Below are 26,649 nucleotides of genomic sequence, written 5' to 3'. Positions count from 1 at the left end.
TTAGCCTGCATCTGGAAACGTCACTGCTCAATGCTCACTTACGTCTCAGAAAGGGTGGGAAGAGGAAATTAACTGTCCAATCCCCCTAACATCTCCCTCCTGCAAATCTCTAATTTCTCATAATTTTGGCATTCAAGCCTTTACCTGATTCTCTAGAAAAATATGACATCCTTTCACTTTATGGAGTGACAATTCCCATCTTTCCACCCCAGTCCTCTGTGCTGTAGCAGCGTAGAAGTCCTTCAGTATTTCCCCAGTATTCCCCCAGAATCAGGTGATTTCTCCTCAGACAGGCCCCGGTTCAGCTTCCACTGTTCGTCTCTGGCTCAGATGGCGTGGTTACTGTAGCTTATGTATGTCTGTTTGGAAGCCAAAGCTGTAAGAAGGTGTATGACAAAGAAAGAAAAGGGTTACAAAAAATACAATGGTGAGATTCAAAGAGGTGTAAAACTGTAATTCTTAAGAGCACAAGTTTTATTTATGGATGACTTTAATAAATGAGTGGAGGTGGAACCAGTCATAAGAAGACTCTAGAAACAGGACTGCGATTCAAATGTGTTACAGTAATAAAAAAAACATAAGAATTTTTTCATTAGTTATTAGACTCTGAAATGTAAAAAAAAAAAACATAGTGAAAGAAAAATGCTCACACAATCACAATTTCCGAGCTAAACAATCAAATCTTCCGATTTATTGTTTTGTCTGACCAACCCCAAAACTGAAAAAATATTCAGTCTACATTGATATAAAAAGAGTAATCCTCACATTTTTGAAGCTGTAATTAGAGAATCTTTGGGTTTTCTGCGGGAAAATGACGAAAACCTTTAAATCGCTTATCAAAATAGTTGCTGATGTTTTTGTTTGTTTTTTAATCAATTAATCAACTTATTGTTCCATCTCAGACAACTTCCTAGCATTGGAAAAAGCTGCTGTTGCAGTTTATCATTGATAGTTATTTTACAGCTGTTTCAACAACATATCACCGTGAAATATGTTTCAAGACGGTGATGCAGATGCGATCAGACTCCTAAGATGAGGCAGTAGTCGTATAAAAGTAATTACCTGGTATTACAGTTCTATTAATGAAATTAGGGAAACCTCTGTCATGTTTTCTTCACAGCTGATTCTATCATCCTATAGAGCCACCAAGCAGATCACAGCAGTGGTACAAAATACAATAGTAACCATTCAAATGCAAGTTTTTTTACTACATGCAAAGTCCTGAGATTTCTCTGTGCACCAAGCAAACATGCTGCAGTCAGTCTATTACAGTAACATTTTGAATTGTAAAGCATATTAGACATTAGACACATGTGATCTGACTTGGCACTGTACGTATTGTCATCAGTGTTTGATAATAGTGCTCATTGTTCTTACCCATTCTTTTCATGTTTAAATGGAATTTTATATCGCTTGTAAATAAAATACATAAGACTGATGACCGGAGGGCAGACCACAGTAAGAGCAACAAGCCCAACCTGTTGGTGAAACATGACTGTCATACAATACAGCACCTGTGTGCATGTGTGCAGTCATGCTCCTATGCACACATCGGTCTGTGTGCAGGTGTCAAGAGTGAAAATGTGCGTCTTTATTTAAATAAAACTGTCATCAGTGAGCATGCTCAGTGTGGTGGTAATCACACTACCAATCTGCCAATCTGCCCACAGCAGCCTTGGCTGATTGAATATGTCAGAGGGTATGAATCCAATCAGAAGACAGCTGAAAGCCAGAGCCAGGGAAAAAGTGCTATAAAGGAGAGACATCTAATGGTAAATGTTTCTGTATATTTGTCAGTGCCACGTTTGGGTGTATGAATAGGGACGGCGTTCTCGCCATTTCATCCAAAGCATCTCTTCCACGAGAAGCATTGATAAATGAACCTTATTTGAATATTTATGTGCTGCAAGGCCAAGATAAAGAATAGATGGTCCAGAAAGAATTGGAGCTGGCAGATCCATCTGTCTTTTCCTGCTCACTATTATTGTTGTTGTCATCGTCGTCCCATTACCACAAATTCCTCCTTTTGTCAACAGGGAAACAAATTACAGGGGACACATAGCTATCGCTTGTCTTCTGCACTCAGGCAGAGTGGTGTCATCTTCCCACATTAACAGGCTCCATGCTTATTGGCCGTTTTACATCACCGCAAACCAATATCTACCCAAGGTTAAAGGTGGATTTGTGAGGGCGGGATTTCTGCCTTGTGTCATTCAGGGTGATGTATTTTAGCCAGGGGCAGACGGGATGCTTTGTGCATAGTATAGGCAGGCACGGGTGTCGTGGTAAACATTAGCAGAAGAAGCGTGGTCACAGATAATAAAAGGGCAATGTCATTTTCTAATAAGTTTACCTGAGAGTCTAAAGTCCCTCACAAGGCTCCCCTCCCTCAACACAGTCTGACACATAAGCACAAAGAGCAGTTGTTAGATTCACAGTTCAAACCAGAGCACGAGAATCAGCACCTACAAATGGACTCAATAATAGGATGCGACATAGCGAGTCCATTCTAAGGTTGAGGAAAAAGTAAACGATGCAAGTGTGGGCGCAGTTTTTTTTTTTTTTTTTGTCCTAATACACATCATTCTGCACTGTTCAGCCTGTCAGAGTATACAATCAGGACTTTCAGTAATCAGAACATTTGGGGTTGCTTGATTGGATTTAAGCATGCCCCCCACACAAGCACAGCCTACTCATACACTTAATCTTGGTGATTGATATATCCTTTTTTCCCCCTAACACTGAGCTACCCGTTTCCCGAGGCCTTCAAAATCACAATAGTGTGTGGGCACCCTGTCACACCTGATTCACAAATCCAGTGTGGTCAGAGTTGGTGAAAATGGAACAATTTGTTCTGTTTCATGTATTCAGAATGCAGAAAACAGACATGTTTTTTTGTATTTCAATATAGAATTTGAGGAACATACAAAACTAATTAAAAAAAATAGAATTAGATCTGTCTTAATCTAAGAAGAGTTTTGTATATTACATTGATAAACTGCAGGCTATAAGAATTAGTTCAACCTTCCATTATGGGGATTCGGGAAAATCCCAAAGCTGTGCTAGCTAGATGCTGTTAGTTGAAGTATCTCCTTTCAGTTGTAATTATTACCACAGTTCTGTTTGTCATTTCCAGTTGCTCATGTTCAAAACAAAACTATGATATAACATCACTTTAGTTGGCACTGAAATGGCATCCTAATTTCTAGCATGCTCATGTAAGGCTTCATTTCCTGAACTGCTGAAGTGCAAAATAACAATGCCATCAATTATGTTCACATAACAGAAATTTGTTATTTTCAAGCAGACATGTGTATTTAAGTGCTATCATTTTACAAAGAAGCAGCTGCCTAAAATCAACTCCTGGTTGAGTTCCACTGGAACACATTTCATTCTTTCTTTTCTCTCTTGCTCCATCAGGCGTGATACCAACCTTGTGTTTCAAGACTTTCACAGAGTTCAGACTTGGCCTCTCCATTGGGCCTCAAGCCACCTTTGGGGTTGAACTTGTTGGACATGGTGGCTGCAGTGACCACAGCCTTCAGGCTGCGCTTGCGCTTGGGTACATTCTGCTCTGGATGGAAGAGCACCACGTAGACCTTAGGCATGTAGAGCATTCCCAGAGAGACCGATGCACTGAGGCTTACGGAGATGGTCAGGGTTGTGGTCTGGATATACATCTGTATAATGGAAGAGACAGCGGAGACACAAGCAGACAGAATAATTTGTTGAGGCTACACTGACTGATGGACAGTGATGTTCTCATTATAAAATCTCTGGATGAACTGAGCGCACTTACTGTAGAGCCTGCTAAGTTTGAATAAGTCTGGGAAAATTGAAGTCGTATATTTCATTCCAATAGCCAATTTTACAATAAATCAGCAAGAAGAAGAATGGTTTCGATCTAACACCAAAGATTATTTAGTATGTTAAAACAATGTTTCCCAAATTGTTTCAGTGGTTCATTAACTTCTTTGAATCATAGACACTTAAAGAAATGGACCACCAGATCCCGTTGCTCTGGACGGAGACCAGTGAAGTCTATCAGAAGCATTTTTCCCGTGATGGCTGAGCGTTACTGCGCAGCCTCCAACTGAGCCTGATGACCTAGATGTGACGTGGGCAACCTGTCTGACAGTTGTAAGTCTTCAGGTAGCTGTGCCCAGAAAAACCTCAATTGTTCCGAATCTTGCACAGACGGAAAGTGTAGGTACAGTATATGTAAGGAGACAACATAGCTACAGGCTAATTATTGATAACTAAAATGCTAGTTAACATTAGTAATGAAACCTAAACAGCCAGTGTAATTCCAAACTGTCTGCAAGCTTCTCCTGACAATACGGAGATTTGTCAACTATGCAACAGCACGTCGCTTGGTTATGACACAATCGCTAGCCTATTTTTACAAAAATGTCTGCTACGGAGCCATAACATGAGGTATAAGATAATGGAGCCTTTTAAACATTGTTGTGTTTCTTTAGAAATGAACAATGGACAACTTAATTTTTTGAACGCTTCAAATGTAAAATTATTCGCTGTCAAATTGGCGCCAAAATGAATGGCAGTCAATGGAATGTTAACGGCGGGTGAGTGCTAGGTAGCATTAAAATGGCGCCATAAGAGCTACGCTTCGTGGACGCCCGCTTATCCCCTTGGTTCGAATGAGACATAAGAATAATGATAATGGTAACAGTAATGGACAGTTCCACTTCCAACATGTAGGGGGGCCAAAGAGGAAAAGTGCTTGTGTGCCTATTGTAAAGATGCTGGTTGACAAGTAGCAAATGCTTGGTTTGTAACGTTAGCTCATTCATGGTGGGTAATAAAGGATTATGACTTCATTCAACACGCTCAGTTATTTTTAGTATGATTGTTTTGACCACGGTTAACAACTCTGGGCTAACCCACAAATTCATCAGTAACCTTAACTGTATAGATAGACAACGAATCTTATGGTAATTTAGCCAACTAGCACACCTCAGTATGTTTGCCTCACTCTCCCAGCGCTGTAAGGCTTCAGTCTAGATGAGAGCTGACAACAGCCCCAGCCTGGGGACGCATCCACAGTCAGCCCTCAGCCAATTAGCAGCCAGCCCGGTCAGCACCTAACTCCGGTGCTAAGAACGCTAACGGCAGTTTACTGAACCGTCGGTAAACAGACCCAGGCGCCCGAGTCAGAACAGCGTCCATTCGTAATGTTACAGCTTCCATAGCGTTACCGGTGTGTATATCTGTTTTTACCCTGAGGATTTGGACAACAGCGTAAGGATTGTGTGCCTTCTGAAGCCAATGACAGATGCAGCTCACAGCTGGGTAGCCGATATATAGCCCCAGGCAACAGCTATGGAACGGAGAGAAACGTCCTACAGCATATTAAAAGTGCCTGCAAGTGATTTTTTTTTCCTTCTATGATTGTCATCCCAGGGCTCAGCAGAGTCACTCTCTGATTTGTATATGTAGGGAATGTGGTGAGTCAGCACACAGGTTGTAAATATATAATAGGTAGATCATATTTGATATTGAAACATGCACATGAAACATGAGAAAAATATGATTTCTTCAGTTTAAAAGTGTATTTTCATTTATAAGAATAATACAAGTCATCAAAGTAATAAAGTGGAATTACTCCATCTTTTCACAGTACTTTGGTGTAAAAACCATCAATTAGAAAACAGAACAGCTGCCTTTGCTTCTTGGAGTACAATGCTGAGGTCTTCTGAAGTTGATAAACACAAAGCGAAAAAGAGTACAGTAGAAACAGCTGGCAGACATCCTTCAAAGAGCTTTGCCTGAGGTTTTGTCTGACATTACATTCGCAGACTTCACAAATTAATTCTTTCGTCTTTTGGCATGGTAATAGCCCACAGGGCCCGAACCACCAGCATGTCAACAGTTATGAAGTATGCTTCCCAACATGGGGTCATGACATATGTTGTCTGTATGTCAGCTTGCACAACATTTATCTTAACGTTTCAAGATGTTAACGGATTTTTTTTCTTCTTCTGGTGGTCGACTGTTATCGTGTTTTTAATGGCCGATATTTTGAGAGCTGGGCGGCTGATGGTCCATATGTAATGCCGATATGTTATTGTTTTGTATTTTGAATCTGATAAAATAAACAATAAAAACAAATTAAATTATTATTTTTATTATTTTTTTGTGTTTAGTCTATGTTCAGTTGTAGACTTTAACTTGCAGCATAGTTTTATTGTGACAAACATCCTTTTTAAAAACGTTGTTGCGTGGATGGCCCCTAAAAGGCTTTACAGCTACACTTGCTTACTGTCCCACAACCATCCCAAATGACAAATCTGATAAATGTTTTACCCATCTGGAGTTTGAGTGGGGGCTGGGGGCCCTCATATTATTATAGTTTTTTTAAGCCCTGTGAGCTAGTTTAGCTGGTAGACGGGTTTCTACCATCATGACGCTGATGTCTGCTTGTGGAATGGTGAAACTGACACATGAGGGAGCACCAAGATGGTCTGCGGACGATTGTTCATCGCCAGAATAATGTACATTTGAAGAGACCACGTGATCAAAACTACCTCAAATGAAAGTAACCATCTTTGGGGTAAAATGTGTTTGATGAGTACTTTGATTTTTTTTCAATTTGGCCCATGTCCCATCTGCTAACATGAATGGGGTGAGATTTAAAGTCTATTTTACAGCCAGCTAGCCACCAGTTTTGGCTTTACTTTTGAGAAGCTGTCAAGCTATCCATCTGCATATACAGTCTGTCATTCTGTGACATTGATATATGTTGTTGTTATATACATTCTACAGTATGTCATGCAGTGACAATGATGTTGATGTTGATCATGTGATGTTATGTAGTTAAAAAAACTAACTATAGGGAAGCCTTGCACAAATTAAATTCCATAAGGCCATGTCAGATAAGAAAATAAAGATGTCGGTGCAAAATGGAAGTGATAGGGCATTGTTGTCCAACATACTGCAATGTGAGCATTACCTGGGGAAGAGGGGGAGTGTTGTAATCTCTTGAGGAGATTACATGTGGCCTGTGGTGAGTTCGGAACAATATTGCTACCCCTCTGGAGTACAGAGTGGAGTCACTCTGTGAGGGGAGCCAAGACCCTTGTCCACTTCTATTGGCCCTAGTGACATAAATTTTCTCTGACACGCCAATATGATTGCCAATCTGCTCCATCGGTACAGCAAGTACAAGCAAACAGGGCTGGGCACAGGATCCTCAAAAGGCTCAGCTATTATGGAGTTTCTTCAAAGCAGTATTGCTCCTTTATGTCATTAGGCATCACATCCCTTGTCAAGGCAGCTGCCAGACCTGTCTACCTATATGCAAAGCATGCAGACAGAAACACACTTCCACAGCTCTACCGAGCCCTTGTGTGTGTGTGTGTGTGTGTGTATGTGTGTGTATATATATATATATATATATATATATATATATATATATATATATATATATATATATATATACACACACAGGAAAACGCAGGTGTAAATAATGAAATGAATGATGGCTGAGTTTGATTTATAGTAGCTGCTTCAGAGTCCTGGTTTTGTGCATGCTGGCTTACTGACATAGGGCACTGGGATACGTGACTAGAAGAAACCATCATTAATGCTATTAGTAACACTTGTGCTGTTCAAAAGTCAAAAGTTCAGCTATGAAAAAGGCTATGTCTAATTTGGTTTGGTTACATACATTTAACGTTTCTTTGGAATGGTAACACCATTTAAAGGGACCAGATCATTATAGGCCATAAAATATCATGCGTCCAGTAATTTCATAAATTTGCTACTGAATGAGTATTTTAATAAAGTAAATACATGTTATGTGTAGTCATATTAAACAAGAATTGATTAATATTCAATGGTGTATACAAGACATTATTCAATGAATAAACAGGATACAATCCATCTGGGGAAATAAAAGGAAATTGCTTCACTGAAAACTGGAAAATAAAAAAGGTTTGCAGGATGATGTTTAATCCTGATAGGGTGTTTCTTTAAAACTTAATGTTTTGTGTTGTTTTTCATGGTGTAAATTAAAATCATCATTAATTCTTTTTGATAACAACATAACAATTTTTCCATTCGTGTGAGCGGCGATTGGATTGTTAGACCAAAAATGATTTCTACTCTTAGTTCACCCATCTGCTGTTCAGTTGGCTACCTGTTTCATCACTGGCTGTGTTAACATGCCACCTGATAACCTTAGAGTTGTCCATATAGCATGATCAACTTGATGATAGAATATTCCTTTCTACCTATGGTGTTATGTTAACACATTTCACAGTTCACCAGCAACACAGTACAGAAAAGATTGAGCCAAGTTATCGGTTAGGTAGCGTCATAGCCTTAGGCAACAGCCTTGCTGCCTGTTGATGCTGAAGGGCTTCCACCAAATCTACAGCACATCGAGCCTAATGGATTCGGCCACAAGCTTATTCCAAATGTATGGTAGAGTTTGACTTGCTGTGCTGTCTATTTTGAAGTATTGAAGCCGGTTGACACAAAGTAAAGGGAACATTAAAACATGACTCTGTGTTTTGCTCTCCCAATTCTCTCTTCTTGATGACATATTTTTTTCCTGTGTTACTTGGCAGGCTGATACTGAAAGCAAGAACAAGTGCAAATTATATTTCTCAAATGTTGTCAATTGGCTGCCATAGTGCAGTTAGCAATTTGAAAGAATAACATTTGTACATTGTATTTGAGCAACTGAAAAATGATCTTCATATACAGATTTTTGTTAAACTGAGGAGAACAAGAGAGCCCTAAGAACTTATCCCCACAGCATGTATTTGTTGTTTAGGAATTTGCCTTTACAATTACTGCGCTAGAACCAAATGTCCATGTACACTTATGCATTACGATGCCTTTTAACATACACTCATTTATGTTCTTGGCAATCAAAAGGTAAACACTATTTTACCCTGTTGGCTATCTGAAGGCTACTATTTTAGTTCATTATGTAGTGCCATACCATAACATTTACATACGGATGGTTCTATTGCTATCCATGTTTGACTTTCCACTCTGCTTTTTCAGTGGACATCTGTGTTGAGCAACCTTAACATTAGTACTTGTAAGATGTAATTTGTGATTAACTTTCAACTGACAAGAAACACAAACAGCCACAGTAAATGTGTGGTATTTCATATGCCCACATTATCTTTCGCTGTGTGCCTGAATATGCAGTGATTGACTACATGGTATTTCCACACAATGAAGCTGAATCAAAGACACACAAACACAAACATACATAGCGCACACACACAGAAACCCACACATACATAGCGCACACACACAGAAACCCAATTAAAGAAGACATATCCAACCAACTTGATGTGAATGAATTATCCTCACAAGACACCCCTAAAAGCCTTGTAATCCCCACAGTGGAGCACAAAGCTCATCACCTCCTGATGAATAGTCTCAGTATCCACAAACACAAGAGGCTGATGCTATTCAACAAACATGATTTGAGTGGCCATTTTCTTCACAATGAGGCACAAAGGAAATACAAGAGAATCCCAAATGGAAAACTGACCGCAAACACGCACATATGAATTTACCTTACTTGCTGCCATTTAGGACTGGGTACTACATTTGAATAGGTGGTTAAGGAGAAAATCTCATCAGCGACAGGAAGCCAATAAGCATGCAGCATGCTTGTACCAAGATTTAATAATGCTTGTTATTGGCTTATTAGTCTTATTTTACATGTAGAGAAAAAACACTACATAATGCACAGATGGTGTGTGTGTGTGTGTGTGTGTGTGTGTGTGTGTGTGTGTGTGTGTGTGTGTGTGTGTGTGTGTGTGTGTGTGTGACGTAGTATTTTGAGAGGCATGATTACAGAGTGCAACACATATGTGTAAAGGAGCTGGAAAAATTAGTAATGTGTAATTTTGTAATTACTTTTTGTTGTATGGATTTTATAAAAATTGGTAGCAAAAATTTATATATATATATATATATATATATATATATATATATATATATATATATATATATAATGTATAATTCAGGAACCGGTATCAAATTCACGGTATGGGTATTGAGAATTTTTCAACGATACCAGACTGACTTTTTACAGTACAATTGATGAAAGCTTAGCTGACATTGGTACACAAATTAGGGCTGTACTTGGTTGGTTATTTTATGCATTTACAACATTTGAAATGGAACATTTACCTTTTCTGCTGATTGTGAGGTCCCAAAGAAGATGGGGATGAAGGCAAGCCATACGATGCAGGTGGTGTACATGGTGAAGCCGATGGGCTTGGCCTCGTTGAATGTCTCCGGAACCCCTCTGGTCTTGATTGCGTAAACTGTGCACGTGACCATCAAGAGCATGCTGTAACCCAGCAGACAGATGAGAGAGAGGTCTGATATATCACATTTCAGAACACCACGGGCCATTTTAGGATTAGCTGTGCGCTGATCCTCATAGTCGATGATGGCTTGTGATGGGTCAACACCAAACCAGATGCACACTCCCAGCAGCTGCACGGATATCAGGCTGAATGTGATGACCAACTGGGAGGCTGGGGAGATGAATCGAGGGGCACTGACCGACATCTTGCCCTGCTCAAAAATCCTGTAGATCCGATTGGTCTTGGTCAGCAGTGCTGCATAGCTTATACTCATTCCCAGGCCCAGGAAAATCCTTCGCAGGGAGCATATAACCACATCAGGAGTGGAGATCATAAGGAATGTTGTAGCATAGCAGAGAAAGATTCCTGTCAGCAGCACATAGCTCAGTTCTCGGCCTGATGCCTTAACAATGGGTGTGTCATTGTAGCGTATAAACGTGGCGACCACAAACACTGTAGCCATGATGCCCAGTACAGCAATAAGGACAGGGATGACTGCCCATGGGGAGCTCCACTCAAGCTTGACAATGGGAATGGCATCGCAGCCAGTGTGGTTGGCATTCGGCCGCAAATCAAAGCGGCACATCTTGCAGGTGTAAGTGTCTGCCTGATACTGGTAACCATCACAATTCTCACAGTGCCAACAACATGGAATTCCCTTCACGGTCTTCTTGCGCTGCCCAGGACGACAGGGTTGGCTGCATATAGAGGACGGGACTTCTTGTGATTCACCAGGCCACTGCATCTCATTGGTCTAGAGGGAAATTGATAAGAAAGCGGGGGGGAAACGGCAGAAATTACCAGCGTATTCCACCTCAACATGCTAAAAACTATTTTCCTTATATACCCACTCCCCTGAAACCCAAACAAGGGGAATAAATACCAAGCAAACACACAAGCTCATAATCAGAATTAAAGAGAACCTGTAAAGTTCAGTATAGCAAAAACAGGACATGTTGTTCCACTAGCTACTTAATAAAAAGTGTGCTACATAATGCATGAGGACACAATTCAATTAACACTTGGCAGATCAATTTACACATAAGTGCATGATCGATTGCTAACTGTAAATGGGATATTCACCACATGGAAGCTGCAGTCTTTTTATCAAGACATCCTTGTGTAAACTCATTAAATTACAACTCAACAGGAAACTGTTCATCTTTTCCAAGGAATGTTGCACTTACTGGAGGAAAGATAAGTAAACAGTGTCTGCATTATACTGCAGTCTCAACAATGCAGTATCTGCAGTATGCGGTATGCAGTATACGGAACAGTATTTTTGTTTTTTTTATCCTAACACAGTTTACTTAAAATGCCTCATTAATGTTAGGGTGTGCAAAGGGATAGGGGACATTCAATTATTTAAATAAACATCTGGATGATTGGTTTTTGATTTAAATAACATCTTCATGTGGCATTCTTTTCCTTGGAGATCTCTGCAAGTGATGCTGATAAGTTGATCAGCGTGCAGTAGTAACTCAGGACCTTGATGTCTGCAATGATCTCATGCCATACCTACAGTATGTGCGTCAGGAAAATAAGAATGCCTGGGGGCTTATTTATAAATGATGCATAACAACAAAATTATTCATACAAACTGTTCCTCACAATATTTTCCATTTAAAACATGCCCATTTTGAACACTACAGCTTCTCTGCTCTATGCATGTGTGGATATCATTATATAGGGAACTGGTGCATTAGTGTATAGTGTAATGATAGCAAATATCAACAGGATTAATGCAAAAACATGGCTTTTTGCACCATATGAGACCTACTTACAGTATATGGGCATATTTGTGAGAAAGGTTGTGGCAATACTGTACAACACACTTTTATTGACCTAAGTCATGGATGCTCATTAAGGATGCTTAATTATTAATATAATTATTCTGTGGCCCTATAAAACCCAGCCTAAGCAAGATGCATTTGGCATAATCTTTTGATAACGGTGATGACTACTACAGTAAATAAAGACGTAGCCGAGTTAGAGTTGCTGTAATGTAATGTCACATATAATGGTAAGAGTCTGCTTTGGCACTGTTAAAGGAAAATAAACTCATAAGTGTATATTTTACGATTGTTTTGGCTTTTGTCTGAATTGATGAAGAGTTATTGCTCTATTCAATACCTTTCTACAGAACAGGCCGTTCTTTGAACATTTGTCTTTACAGTTGAAGTGTTGTTTTTTTTGTACTTTCTTGTAGGTTTGGGACAGTTACCGCATTACCACGGTTACGTGATGCCTTCCGCGTGTCTGAGCTCGTCACCGTCATCACCTCAAAAAAACATTGTGCACGTGTGCACGGCCACGTTGTGTTTAATGACACGGATTCATTGGTTCTGGTGACATGGATTGTGTCTTATGTCAATGTGTCTTACATGGATTCAAGGTTTTCTAAACAAAACTTATCATCAAAAGATGCAGCTAATCCGCTTTTTGCGATTCCAAACTTGGGATGTCTGATGAACATTCTGGCACTTTTATTATGACAAAAGTCAAGTCTATCTTTCAGACATATTTTAAGTAATATTTAAAATATCCATACGTCTAAGTGGAGCTGATCTGTCCAGTGGCCAATGATCTTGTATTCTGTGGTGTTATTTATGATCTGGTATTGGTAGATTTCATAGCGACCAGGAGCATCTCCATTCACGTTGAAGACCACCGGGGTGCCAGCAATTCCTGAGGATGAAAAAACAAAGGCCATGGTTGTTTTAAAGGGCAGAATGTGACGTAAAGTTGAAGTGCAGTACAAACTCAAACAGGTCCCATAATGCTGTGAGATTAAATGAGGCTCCAAGGGGACTTCAAGCTAATGCTGTGATAGTGTTAATGAAGGGAGCAAAATAGATGTTGACAGCCATGTTGTCCTGGCCCTTTGAGGATGGCCAGGGCTGCTGTCTGTTCATGTTCCCATATCATTTCACACTCCTTCATTCTGCTTATTGCCCCATTGCTTGTTATCCTCAAGGTCCTCACTCGGAATGCTAACAAATGACAGCATTGATTTTGATTACCACTTTGAGATCTCTCTCTCATCCCTCTGCTTTCTTTTTCTGAGCCAACCTACAAACCCCTCTAAAGCTTTGTAACTTGTTATACAATTGTGGTGTGAGGGAACGAGGATTCACAGTTTTAGTGATGACAGCCAAGTACAGTGTGTCTCTGAGGAAAGCACCAATAATAGCATCCCCATCTCTGTTATTTGCTCCTACCATATTTGCTTTTACTCCCTTAATGCAATCCTCTAATACCCTGTAACATGTTGAAATGGGTGTTGAAAAGTGACTAAAAAAAATGCCCTTTTGTTAACTTGCAGCCGAAATGTGTTTTAGATTACCCACATTCAATATTTGGATGTTGTGTACACTATATTCTAGAGCTACATCACAGGGATAATAGTGCAGTTTCCTGCAACAGAAAGGGATATGCATCATCTCCAGACACCACCCTCAGTGTTTCCCTGCATTTGGAGGAGAGTTGTTTATGTTCCAAGTATGGACTACACTCTACTTTGTCATAAGAATAAAATGAATTATTTATTTGACTGTGTTGTTCCCCTGAATATGTCACAGTATTGGTTGTTTAAACCTGTGAGTCAGAGTTGGAAACCTGTGAGTCTGGTGTTTCCTTATTTCCTCCCTTCTGCAGATATATGTGTCAAAGGTCTAATCAAAACCCCATAGGATGTGAGTGCATTAGTATAATCCTGCTGCATTATCTAGAGGGTATGCCTAGGACAACAGCAGGCAGTCATGTGCAATTATGAAAAATGTTCTTGCCCCTATCAGCAATACAGGGAATTGGGTGGGTGTCTCCTAATTTGATTGTGTTCATCGATTAGTTTCACCTCTCAACTTGCAAAAATGCATTGCAAGTTCCATGCAAAGTCAGCAAACATAAACAAACTGCTTGTTATATATCCAGGTCAGAGTTTTGAGAAAACTGCATAAGATAACTCTTAGGAACAAAAGCCATGCAATCTAGGAAAAACCCATTTACTGCCATCAGCTGCAGCTCTGCTCAAATGCGCCAAAAATGAAATGGTACCCGTAAAATTGTTAATTTAACTCTAAATTTGGAAACTGGGTTCAAAACTCTGTAATGCTTTGAGAACTAAATTAACACATTTTTACTGTGGAAATGACCAAGGACATGTGTGAAGGGCACTGTGTAGGAACATGTATAAACATGATTCACATTTACTCAATGCAGTTGTAAGAATGGTTGTGAAATGAGATTTTCTGCTAGTTGAAATCCCAAGCCTGCTCATGTTTTGTTTTTCTTTGATTTTTAAGCGGCTTTATTGAAGGCAACACATTTAAAGTTCTTCTTTGCTACTCTTAAGAACTGATAATGCATTCAAACAAAACATTCATTTCCAGGATGACATGTTGGCAGTTAAAAAATTACCCTGTCCACTCAATTAAAAGCCATTAGCCAAAGCCATGTCAAGTCTAATGGGTTTTTTAAATGTTCTTTGAAAACTGAGTTAAAAATCTGAGTTACGGGCCAATGTTGAGGTTGATTACCTTTTAATCGTTCCTTCCTTCACACTGACTGCAGGAACAGTTTAGTCTCTCAAACTGTGTCTTACCCTCACATTTTGATTTACTGCTTAAAGGAGAATTCCGGTCGATTCCAACACGTAGCTTCTGTTGTTTGTAAATTTGGAGTGCTGTCAGTAAAGAGAAAAACTAAAACAGTTGGGGCTGCCTACACCATGTTCTCCTCCTGCTAGAGTTAGCGCCCAACAGGCTTAAACAGGGCAAGTTTTAAATCTGTTTTAGCCTCTTAAAATGTTCAAAATGTCATTACCAGTGCCTACCCATATGCAGTGATTCCGTCAGAGTGAACACAGTGAATCTGACTGCAGTAGATGTGAAAGAAATGCATGACAAGTTGTGCTAATTCAGCTGTGGTTAGTTCGTGTGATGAGACGCAAGTTAGAGAGCTTAGGGACCGTCTAGAAACTACAACACCGAAAAGAGAGCATACATATTTTAGTTTTATATCAATTTAATTATTAAACAAGGTAGTATCTCCAAAGTTATACCTCAATTATAACTTGTCTCCTGCTAGTTGTACTACAGCACTTACTTTTAAAAAATAAGTAAATGCTTATTTATGAAAATATGTTTGTAATTCTTTTCTGTGTTGTAGTTTGTAGACGGTCCAGAAGCACTCCTTGCAGTATCAACACAGGAACTAAAGACAGCTGAATTAACACAACTTTCATGCATTTCTTTATCTACTGCAGTCAGAGTCACTGTGTTCACTTGGAAGAAATCACTTCACGTGGGTAGGCACCTTTAATGACATTTTGAACATGTTTAGAGGCTAAAAACATGTTTAAAACTTGCCCTGTTTAGGCGGTGTAGACAGCGCTCTCTACTGACAGCACTCCAAATTTACAAACAGAGCTACGTGTTGGGATTGACCGGAATTCTCCTTTTAATATTCCTGGTTCCCTGTGCAGGCAAGATCCATGATCAAGCAGTATACACACTTAGAGTGAGATCCTTTTCCATAGGCTTTTGTAATAGTTTGAATTGGTCTGAGCAGAGAAATAAATCTACCTTGTGTGTGTGTGTGTGTGTGTGTGTGTGTGTGTGTGTGTGTGTGTGTGTGTGTGTGTGTGTGTGTGTGTGTGTGTGTGTGCGCACACAGTATGTATATATGATCCTGTGACTGAGTGCTTCCTCAGATTACATCCAAATTGAATTAGTAATCAAATCTCATGAAAACACACATTTAAATGTGTACTGTATATGCAATGATACAGCCAGCCTTTAATCACAACACTTTTAGCACAGCTTTGCTATCAGGTGTATGTCTCACTAGGTTACTTTGTATAAACAAAGTCCTCAGGAAAACTAGCACTGAGTATGTACAATTTCTGAATGTAAGCGTATTCCTTCCACATCAATAAGTTTTAACTTCATCTACATTATATGTAGTGCATGTGTTTCCTCTTTCCTGTAGTCAGCATAAATGTCTACAATTCCCAGAACACACTGGGATCATGTGGGTATTCCCGTTGTTTTCCCCCCAAACCTTTTTAAATTCTCCACTCATCTTTGCAGAAAAACTCTTAAAAGAGGCAGTTTTCCGGTAATGTGCAGCATTGATTTTTCTAGCCATCCCTGTATTAACCCCAATGGCTTTAGAGCTGACAAGCCATCCAGTAACATAACGCCATGAATACCGGACTGCCTAAAGAATTGAAGTTTAAATCTATATCACAAGCCTAATATACAGTACTTCAGATTAATTTCTATTCCTACCCTGGGAGAATGGATCCATCTTGTAAATCTAGAAGTATGACTTCCAAAATATTTCTTCACAAGAATTTTACACAAATGAGGACTGACCTGGTTACTTAGTGATATGTGCACTCAGTGCAGGTAAACAATGTTTGACTTTTGAAGATGGGGCCTCCAGTAAAACACTGCTGCAGAGTGTTGCAGAGTTTCCTTTCAACATCCATTAGGGATGATAACTAACTCTTGCAAACAAAGTGTCAAGTTAATCTTTATCATCCCCAACAATAAAAGGTTACGTTGAATACTTTATTAAAATAATCCATCCATATTGAATTCACATCCATGTTTGCTTTACCCCTTTGCTGCTCTATTTTTACTTAAAAACTTACATAAATATATACACCATACTTCCTCTGATGAAGTAAATGCCAAATCATGTTATTTCTTTTAACAGTTTTGTACTTTTTCTCCAGTATATCCTAAGTGTATTTACCAACAAAGCTGCTCCCAGTTGCTTCCATCCCCCCTCTGTTGCCCTTTGGATACTGTAGACATTACAATAACTGCCTTTGCATTCTGTTTTCTTAAAAAATTGGGGGCTCGGACCTACAAGGATGGGGAATTTAAAGAAGGTAAGCTCATCATCAACTTGTACTGTAGATATGCATTTTCAACCACATTAGTCCAAGTTCACGTTAAACACATGAACTTGCTAAATGGGCTTGCACGATAATCATTCACCCTGTTTATGATTTAATTTTAAAACCTATTGGATTTAACAAAAAAATGTCATGACTTTAATACTCATTTAATTTTAAGAGGCGACTATATCACAAACTCTACTACTTTCTTCCGTGAGTTTTAAAACAGACTGTATAAAATGGGTTTCAAAGCTCTTCCTAGCGCTGCAATGCTCTCCCTTCTCTCCATTGAAGCCTCTGTGTTTACAGGCTTGTGGTGATGCGCAATGTGCTATAGGTGCAAAAAAAAAAGCATGGCAGAGAATCGTGATATCAGTTCTAAGTAAAAAAAACAAACATGATTCATATATTTCTTTTTTTTCAAATAGGTCAGGCCTCCTTAAAAATTAGATGTAGGTTTAGGCATTACTTGGTTAAGGGTAGGAAACCTTATCGAGGTAAATAGACCGAGAAAGAAAAATGGGAAACAGACATTAGTGTCACCTGTCAATGTCAGGAACTTTGTTGGCGTATCCATCCTCCTCCCTGTGAGATTTTGTCTGACTGTCGCTCTGACTGACCAGGGTCCCGTTCTAGGAAGGAGGCTTAATAAACTAACCATGAACTCTTGAGCTGATTTAGCCTGAGATGGGAAATTCCAGTTTTCGGTTCCAGAATAGCTGACAAAGTACGTTTACTCAGAATTAGGCACGTGCACCACCACTATAAAAAGGCAGCATGAATGGAGCCATGATACTACAATTTACCATGGTAACAACCACAAACAAATCAGTCGCAGAAATACTCATGCACACATACAGCGAGTTTGAACATATATTTCATTAAAAAAGCAACACAGCGGCTGCTGCAAAAGAGAGATTTTGCGTGGGAAAACATTGCTGCTAGACTGCATGTACAAATTTCAATATAGTGCATTATTATAATGTAGTAAGGATAAAAATGAACAAACCCTGTTTTTTTTATTCATGCAGGTAAAAAACTGTGCTAAAATGTGCCTGATATAGACTGACTAAATGAATGAGGAAATGAAAGAGCGCTGTGTCAGAGGGGGGAGGCTGAGAGAGAAGAAAACCTGCTCCCGACCAGGTTAGGTTCACAGGCTCAGTTACCATAGTAACTGACTCTGTGTTTAAGCTACTTCTCTTTCAAAAGGAAGCTGGAGTTACCCCTCTCTCTCAGATCTGATTAACCTCCCTTTCAGAAACAGAAAACCCAGAGTTTTCCTCATCTCAGAGTTACTCACTAAACCTGCGTTCTGAAACGGACCCCAGTAGGAATCGCCAGCACCTCGTGTTGTGTTCATTGGAGCTGCAGGCACTGATGCTGGCAAATGAACCAAAAGTTTCTTTATTTTTTCTCATTTACCATGAATTATTCCTGTCATGTACTTGTACAGTACTTGCTGTGTAATGACTGCCCCTCACCCAAAGATCTCACCCTGTAATTGTCATACAAATAACTGTATCCTTTGCTGTATAATCATCCCTGAGCGCGAAGCCGGTTTGAGACTGTGTCAAACTCCTCGCATTGCATTCTGCTTAATTGCTTGAACACTTTGAACCTCTACTCATCTGACGTATAATTAGCTCAAGTTGTTATAACCAGTAAAGCTGAACTACGTTAGACCCCTTTCTGCGTACGTTTATATTATTTCTTCACCCGCCAGCAGGTTAAAGTGGCGCATATGCTGCTTTCATGACCTCCTCATGTGTGTATCTTTTCTGTTTATAGGTAGGCCTATAATTAATTTTCAAAAGGCCTCTTACTTGATGCTATGTAAAAGTGTTAAAGTTTGTGTAATTATATATTCATTTATATAATCTTATTTGCATGTGTTGAGACTGTAAATGACTGCCTAACTTTCCACCGTATAAACATTTGTTTCTACATTTAGATGTTACCTCTTCAGGATTTCCATAAGCAGTCATCAAAACACTGGCTAAAACAAAAAAGCTAACAAAGCTAATATGAGGAGACTTTTCATATTTGATAATATGTAAATCATTTAGGCACTATACACACATGCAGCAATAGCATGTTCACTCAGTCTTTATTCTGTATTTAAACGTTCTAGTTCATATGCAGGACTATGGCAGATAAACGCTACAAAAAAGGTGCAGCTTTAGCTATGAAATGGTGAATTTGAACATGGCTGTGCTGACACTGGCATACAGCTGGCAGATGACAATGAGGTTGTCCGCCAGGCCTCGGCGGAACATTTACAGACAGGTTTTTAAAGGGAGCCCAACTTCTGTTATATATTTAATCAACCTCATTCAAAATCACATACACATTTGTAATTACGCAAATAACTGAAATAATAAAATCGAAGTTGAAGTTTTAACTGCTAAAAGCAACTTATGTTGTGGAAATGGCCTGATCCATGCTGGATTTTGAGGCCGAAAACAATATGGTTGTTGTTAAATCTGATAAGGACATGTGAATCCCCTTTCTTTCGTTGCCACATACTAGTGTTAATTTTGAAATAATTAATATATGAGGGATTGCATTAATTTAAAGAAGCTGGAAGCACAGTCTCGACAGAAAGTGACATCAAAACGTTGGTTCTCACTTACATTCAGGTGTTGAGCTGATTTTTGTGTGACCTGTGTGTACATATGTATATTCAACTCATACTTATTTCTGTGCCCAGAGATAACCACCCACTGTATTGGCCAGTTACCCATACAAATAGGATTTAAGACTACATAGGACAGCCACTGGAAAACTGCTCATGCCTGTGTTTGACTCTCTTCCCCCTCTCATTTATGTGCAATTTTAACTTTGCAGCCACTTAAAGCAAGAGATCTCTTGCGTGGGCAATTCAGTGCTGACAAGATAAGGCGGGAAATCTCACAAAGCACAGTTTCTGCACATCATAAACTATGATAAAACCCACAGTTCTGCTTCTGGTTGTCCACCCTCCTACGGCTCTCAGCCTCTTATACTTACTGGAAATAATTAACATTATGTAGCCTAGTTGCTGGGAATAATTTACATTCAGTAGCGTGATAGCTGGAGACCAGTCTATATTCACACAAAGCCTCTGCATAAGTATGTTGGTGAACCCAAAAATGAATATGACATAGACTTACAAGTTGCTTCAGAAAGCACCGCACCGATGCCTCAGAATGATACAGCTACGTATACAGTTCAGACTCCTTTGGTAAAAATTAATTGATTTCTTATGACACCATATACAGTAGGCAGAATACTTGCCACTTTATATACAGTACTTGCAGTTAAGCTACCTTGGTTGAATACACACCTGTGAAGTTGACATTGCGAATGTACTTGAGCAGCAGTGTGCCATTGATGGTATCCATCTTGGAGCAGAGGCCAACTTTTCCAGGGCAGAGATCCTTGTGCATGTTATGTAGAGCATGAGCCATGGAATAAACTGCGTCTATCACAAACTGAACCTTCCCTTCTTGTTCGTAGGATGAGTCTTTCCCGATCCGCTCATGATCTAAAAGAAAACATTAACACAAAAAGGAAACTCATGAAATTAGATTAGATTCAAATTTATTGTGCAGAGTACAAACACAACAAAATGCAGTTTGCGTCCAACCAGAAGTGCAACAACAGCAGAAAAGTGCAATGTGATAAACAACTATAGACAGGATGTCATGAAATTAGGTCCCTCATGGGACTGACTTGATGAATTCATAAACACATATTATCACTGATTTAGTTTTAAGTTATAGTTTATATAATGTTCCCATGCTGTGTTCCACTGCCTGAGTCAATGCAATCTTTTCATCCGAGAGTAGAATATTTGATGTGACTGACATAATATTCAGAACAAAAAAAAGCTGCTCCACAATCAGTCAAAAATGTAAGAACTAAACAATGATTGCTAGATGTGTAAAATCAAGCAAATCATAGCCTTTCAAGAGGCTTGATTACTCAATTGTGATTCCATCATTGCTTTACAATATTTAATATATTTAGAGATCGGTGTTGAGTTGTGAATGTGACCCACTGATTATATGCTATTTCTTTCATACGTCAATCACGGCCTTTCTCATAATGGTCGGTGGAGCCCTGATAAAACGAGATTATTCAACAGGACTCTTTTGGTGTTATATAACCTAATCTGTTTCACCTGATGCAGCTAACTACCTTTGCATTACTCTGCGGCATCTTGCAGATATCTTAAGATAATCAAGAATCACCAACTTTGTCTGCACACTCTCAGGTTCGGATTATACTGTATGATCTTTAAGTGTTTATTCCCACAAAGTCACATGCCATTTCACATCCATTTATCAAGAGTGCAGAGTATGATAGAGCAGTGGAGGGGAAGACTCAGCAAGACAAGTCTGATCATTCTTTAGTATTAATGTAATTAGTTATGACAGGTGTATATTAATCATTGCTCGGGTTGTTCTAATAATTTCTTAACCGTGAAGCAAGGTTTCACTTCAGAATAAGCACTGATGTTTTTCCCCATCGCGGTGTGACTGCCGCAAAAGAGGTTAAAAAAAAAAGTAATTAGTAATTATCAATACCCAGCAAAGGGCTTTACGTACAACATGTGAGCTCATAGGAATAACGAGAGTCCCAACACATTGCCTTGTCATTCATTGGTTGTAAACTGTCAGAGTTCTTAAAACAGGCGGCAAAATGTGCTCTAATAACCTTGATAATAAATATTAAATAATAAATGCATTATTATTACAATACAATTGATTATCAAAACATATCAGTGGATTCACTGTGAGAAGTGAGAAGAACTGTTTTAAAATCCATCAGTGATGCAGCCTGTGAGAGAAAAGGCTTTTTTTTTTGCATTAAATTTCTACATTTAGCATTAGCAACAACATAGCATTGTGTCTTTTTAAGTAACTGTGCTATTGTGTCTGATTGAAGTCGTAATGAACGTGAAGGATACCTTTTTGTTTGAATAACAAAAAGCCTTCCACAGATGATATGAAGTCAACAATGTTACGTATTCCATGTCTGAAAGGGTGTTTACACCCATCAAGTCTGTTTGTTGTATGGATTTTAATGTGATTATATATCAGCTGCAGCAAATTTATTTGTTTGCTGATTTGGGGGTGGGGCAAGGTGGAGGCTGGGGTTTTGGCCTTGACCAACTGCCATTTTGATTGTTTGAAAGCCATGATGTCTCTCTTTCATGGGTGGGCCAAATTCTCTGGGCGAGCAAAGCAGATAAAGGGGAGGTAACCTTGCCCCTTATGACCTCATAAGGAACAAGATTTGAGATCAGCCCATCTGAGCTTTCATTTTCTCAAAGGCAGAGTAGAATACCTGGGGCTCGGATTACACTTGTCGCCATTTCTAGCCACTGGGGGTCTACAGGCAGGCTGGGACAACTCATATTCATGTTAAAAAAATCTGATAAAGTAAAATTTGCATGCCATGGGACCTATAAACTGATAGAACTGAGTATGAAGGCAAGTTGTGACCTTTTGAATAATTGTGGAATGTAACCGTTTGTTAAGCTTTATTTACTTACTAAGAAAGTTATCTGTATCATCCGGGCAAGTTGAACTGAGTGTTATTTCTTTATTTAATTTTCATTACATAATTCCTAAAGCTCAAAATAAAAACAAAATTGTGAGAGAATTAGCAGAACACACTTCACTTCTATCCCAGATTGTAGTACTGTGATGGCTGGGTAAATATGGATATGCTTTTCCTTCATTCTAATGTGATGCTGCTTATTTCCCCTTTTCTCAATTAATCCATGAGGACTACATTATAGAACCATTATAGAATTATTGGAACCCCCCGCAACATTTGCACATGCAGTCTGAAACAGGCAAGACACGTGATTGTTTAAGGGACAGATACCATCTGAGACATTTTTATTATTTGTGAAAATTTAAGAGCTTATTGAAGGCAAAGCCAAAACACTGTAACAAAGGTTAATTTATTCAGCGCAGTCGATGTCAAGTTTGATACTTTTTAGAGTAATTTAATCACCTGATTTTGAACTCTACACTAGGGCGGGAAGGGATAGATTTTATTTTTAATTTTTTACTGCGGTTAAAAAGCAATTTATAGTATACCGCAACCCCCTTCCCAGAGTGTATTAGAGCTAGAATGACAGGGTGCCTTAAGTGTGTGACTCTTCTCTGTGGCTCTGTGGCTTTTTCTATTGTCAATACTGCCGGCAAAGTGAATGGGTTACCCCCAAAAAACATTGGATAAAACCTTGAATCCATGCAAGGCACAATGTCATTAGTATCCATGTCATTAGAATCAATGAATCATAAAACACAAAATTTTCCACAGATGATATGAAGTCAGCAATGTTACGCAAATGTTTATTTGCGGTGATGACGAGCTCAGACCCGCGGTAGGTGTCACGTGACCGCGGTAATGCAGTAACCGTCCCAGCCCTACTCTACACAGCTTGAAGGGGAAAACATGTTTGGAAGTTATAATAATTTGTATTATGGCACTCCATTTCATGTAGCACCAGTAAAAGAGTGATTCTGAATAATAACCCATGTCAACCACAAAATGTGGGAAGAGTGATACTGATCAATTTGGGGTGCTCATGTGTATGCTCTAGTGTGCTTTTTAATTACTCTTACATTTTGTAATAAGGAATTTCAGTCCTTTGGGCCATTTCTTTCAATTAAGGTTTACTTCAATAGTACTCAACTAATGCTTGGCCTTCATTCACGGGTTTGTGGCAAGACGAACACAACACAGGACGATGTAAAGGAACATCATGTTCAGATAACAAATGGTGACATGAAGCAGTTGATAAAGTGAAATGAGGTTAAGTTTATTATTTTTCTCTCTCTCTCTTTTATATACAAAGACATTTGGTAATTAATGGCAAGATGCCTCAGAGGTTTGCACTTCCAGCACACAGCCACAAGTTCCTGTATGAAGTTTTCATGTATGTGTTTCCTCCAGTTTCCCCTCCCTGTCCAAAGCAAGCCAGGAAGGGCTTTTGGCCTGTCAAAATAAAGCAATATGTGCTTGTGATGTTGCGTCATAGGTTATGAATTCATACAAAGGATTTCAAGGATTTTTATGGGCGTAAACAGGTCAAAGTAAAAAACAGAATGGAAAAAGTCACCATGCAGTGGTGTTTTTTCTTCTCCTTTCTAATCATTAATCTTCATGATCAAAACCCATATCAGACAGAATTATAACTAAAAGCAGATTGCTATATTCTAAAAAATAGTGTTTACAAAGTGCTTTACATATAATCAAACCCAAAGCAGATAGGGATGTGGAAACATATCAAAAAAGTTAATGTTCCATTTTAGTCCTGGTGATTTTGTGTGTGAGGCCACATGGACAGACGTGTAAAAACACTTTCACTGAGTTAAAGCCATTGCCTTATAAAAAGCAGTCCTTCCTACAATCCTGCTCCCTCAACTTGATCTGTTGTTGCCGTAGTCGTTCCCCAACAGTGCTGTCCATTAGGTGTCCGTTCGGTTTCAGACCCTCCCCCCAGCCTTTGGGCCGCGCCTCCTCTTTCACACACACTTTTGAAATGCCAAACACTAGATCAAAATGGAAAAGGTGAATCTAAAAATGTCAAAGGTCAGTTGCCAAATGTAAAACTTTACATTCACTTTACATTTTCACATTAACATTTTACATTTCAACTTTGGTTTTCAGTTTCCTTTTTATTTTCGAAATTGAATTATGGCATGATTATCGCTAGTAGCGTAGTAGAAAAATATTTTTAATTTGATCTCTTTTGGTTTTCTCTTTGGACTTTCAATTGGAATTATGGATAAATATCCTCCATAACACAAAGGACAGTAACTGGATGTTGAAATGTGCTGCAGGAAGGTCAGTCAGCAGTGCAAAACAAGCATTGATGTGAATGAAGATGAAACCTTGCGACTGTATCTTTTTTTTTATCAGTGCCTTTAGAAGTTTTCATCAAGGCAAACCTTGAGATTCTGAAAGAACACAATGATCCAGAAAGCTCCAGGTCACACTGTATGCTCTTACTCGCCAATATTCCTTTTAATGGAACCAAATCACGTACCTTTTATTCAAGGTAGAGGGGTGTAAAAATGTCATTTTATTACTTGCACACTGTATTTTCTTTCTTTGTGATGCTGGGAATTATATATTATGTATCAGTGCAACTAATGTGTTCAGAAGATAGAATGGCCTGGATGGTTCTTTATTGGAAGGGTGTAGGTAGCACAGTGGCTCAGTGGTTAGCACTTCTGCCTCACAGTAAGAAGCTTCTGGCTTGGACTCCAGGTTGTTCTGGGCCCGTCTGTGTGGAGTTTCCATGTTCTCCCCGTGTTTCTCATCGGGTACTCCGGTATTCTCCCACCATAAACACATGCGTGCTAGGTAGCTAGGACTACAGTTGAAAATTAGCCAACTGGCTAACACTGGTGCATTTACAGAAATGTTGATTAATAAATCCTAATTTTGACAAAGTTGGCCACAATTTTAAGGAAATGTTTCCACTTTTTCCAAATGTTAGGGTTTTCTGCTTTTGCTTATCTTACTTATAGTAAAGGTTCCCATTGACCAAACAGTTTATAAATAGTCTAGAAAACAATTTGAAGATGAATCATTAGGAAAATGTTCATTTAGTTGCAGCCCTGTCATGTGTGTTAAATTATTGAGTCTTAGACTGTGTCAGATTTTAAGTCCAATGTATAACCTTAATATCATTTTGTGCCACATTACCAAGGGAACAGTTACAGCTTCTTTTCTTCACTGTTATCAAAACGTATTACAAAACATACAGTAAATAGTTCTAGGTTTGAGACAAACTTTTAAGTGCCGCACGCTCTTGGTTAACAGTTTTTTTGGGCATTAAGTCTCTAGAAAAATAGTTCAAATGATCTCCTTAGATGGCCTTAGTGGGTTTAACAAACCTTGGTTGACAACCATTGAAAACCCCTCCCATTTTGTTATTCTAATTAAGACGATTGGAAATCATCACCCAAGGGACAAAAATAGACTACAGTGCTTGTCCTTGTAGCTTCCAAAGACACAGTTGTTCACATGAAGGGAACTCATTGTTGCAGCTGCAAGCTATGTAAAAAAAAAAAAGTTTAAACTGCCTTTAAACAAGAATTAATTATAGCAAATGTCAGAGGTAAGAAATGGAGTATAAAAACCGGGTATCTTTCCCCATTGCCTTCATACAGAGTACATGTAATAAACTACTGCAGGTCAATCAGATCTCCAAGGTAAGGGAACGTATTTGTTGTTGGCTTATATCTTTTACTTAAACCTTGATATACAGTACGTGTTGCAACTTAAGAGAATTTAGGAGAACACTGCTAAGTCTGCTAAGCTGCAGGTGGTGTCCTTGATGGTTTC

The 26,649-nt window shown here is 39.0% G+C and overlaps 1 protein-coding gene across 1 annotated transcript; it reads right to left on the bottom strand.

Annotated features, from left to right (window-relative positions):
• Positions 1-301: 301 nt before the first annotated feature.
• On the bottom strand, positions 302-25,653 carry LOC116674942 (metabotropic glutamate receptor 4). Its single transcript, XM_032507098.1, has 8 exons — positions 25,539-25,653; positions 24,702-24,845; positions 20,612-20,812; positions 12,922-13,058; positions 10,189-11,124; positions 3,434-3,680; positions 2,354-2,399; positions 302-376 (listed from the first exon to the last, which is right to left on the bottom strand). The coding sequence occupies exons 1-7, from the start codon at positions 25,651-25,653 to the stop codon at positions 2,362-2,364; spliced, it is 1,818 nt and encodes a 605-aa protein (XP_032362989.1). The 3' UTR covers positions 302-376; positions 2,354-2,361.
• Positions 25,654-26,649: the final 996 nt, after the last annotated feature.

The sequence above is a fragment of the Etheostoma spectabile genome, unplaced genomic scaffold (assembly GCF_008692095.1).
Source record: "Etheostoma spectabile isolate EspeVRDwgs_2016 unplaced genomic scaffold, UIUC_Espe_1.0 scaffold00001302, whole genome shotgun sequence".
NCBI classification, from domain to species: domain Eukaryota; kingdom Metazoa; phylum Chordata; class Actinopteri; order Perciformes; family Percidae; genus Etheostoma; species Etheostoma spectabile.
This window is presented reverse-complemented; position numbering and strand designations above follow the sequence as displayed.

Excerpts from the sequence above, each read along its gene's own strand:
- LOC116674942 (XM_032507098.1), bottom strand. The coding sequence starts at position 25,653 with ATGTGTTTATGGTGGGAGAATACCGGAGTACCCGATGAGAAACACGGG. Across the intron at positions 13,059-20,611 it reads TCGCAATGTCAACTTCACAG|GAATTGCTGGCACCCCGGTG; the intron begins GTGTGTATTCAA and ends TTTCATCCTCAG. Across the intron at positions 3,681-10,188 it reads CCTCACAATCAGCAGAAAAG|ATGTATATCCAGACCACAAC; the intron begins GTAAATGTTCCA and ends TCCATTATACAG.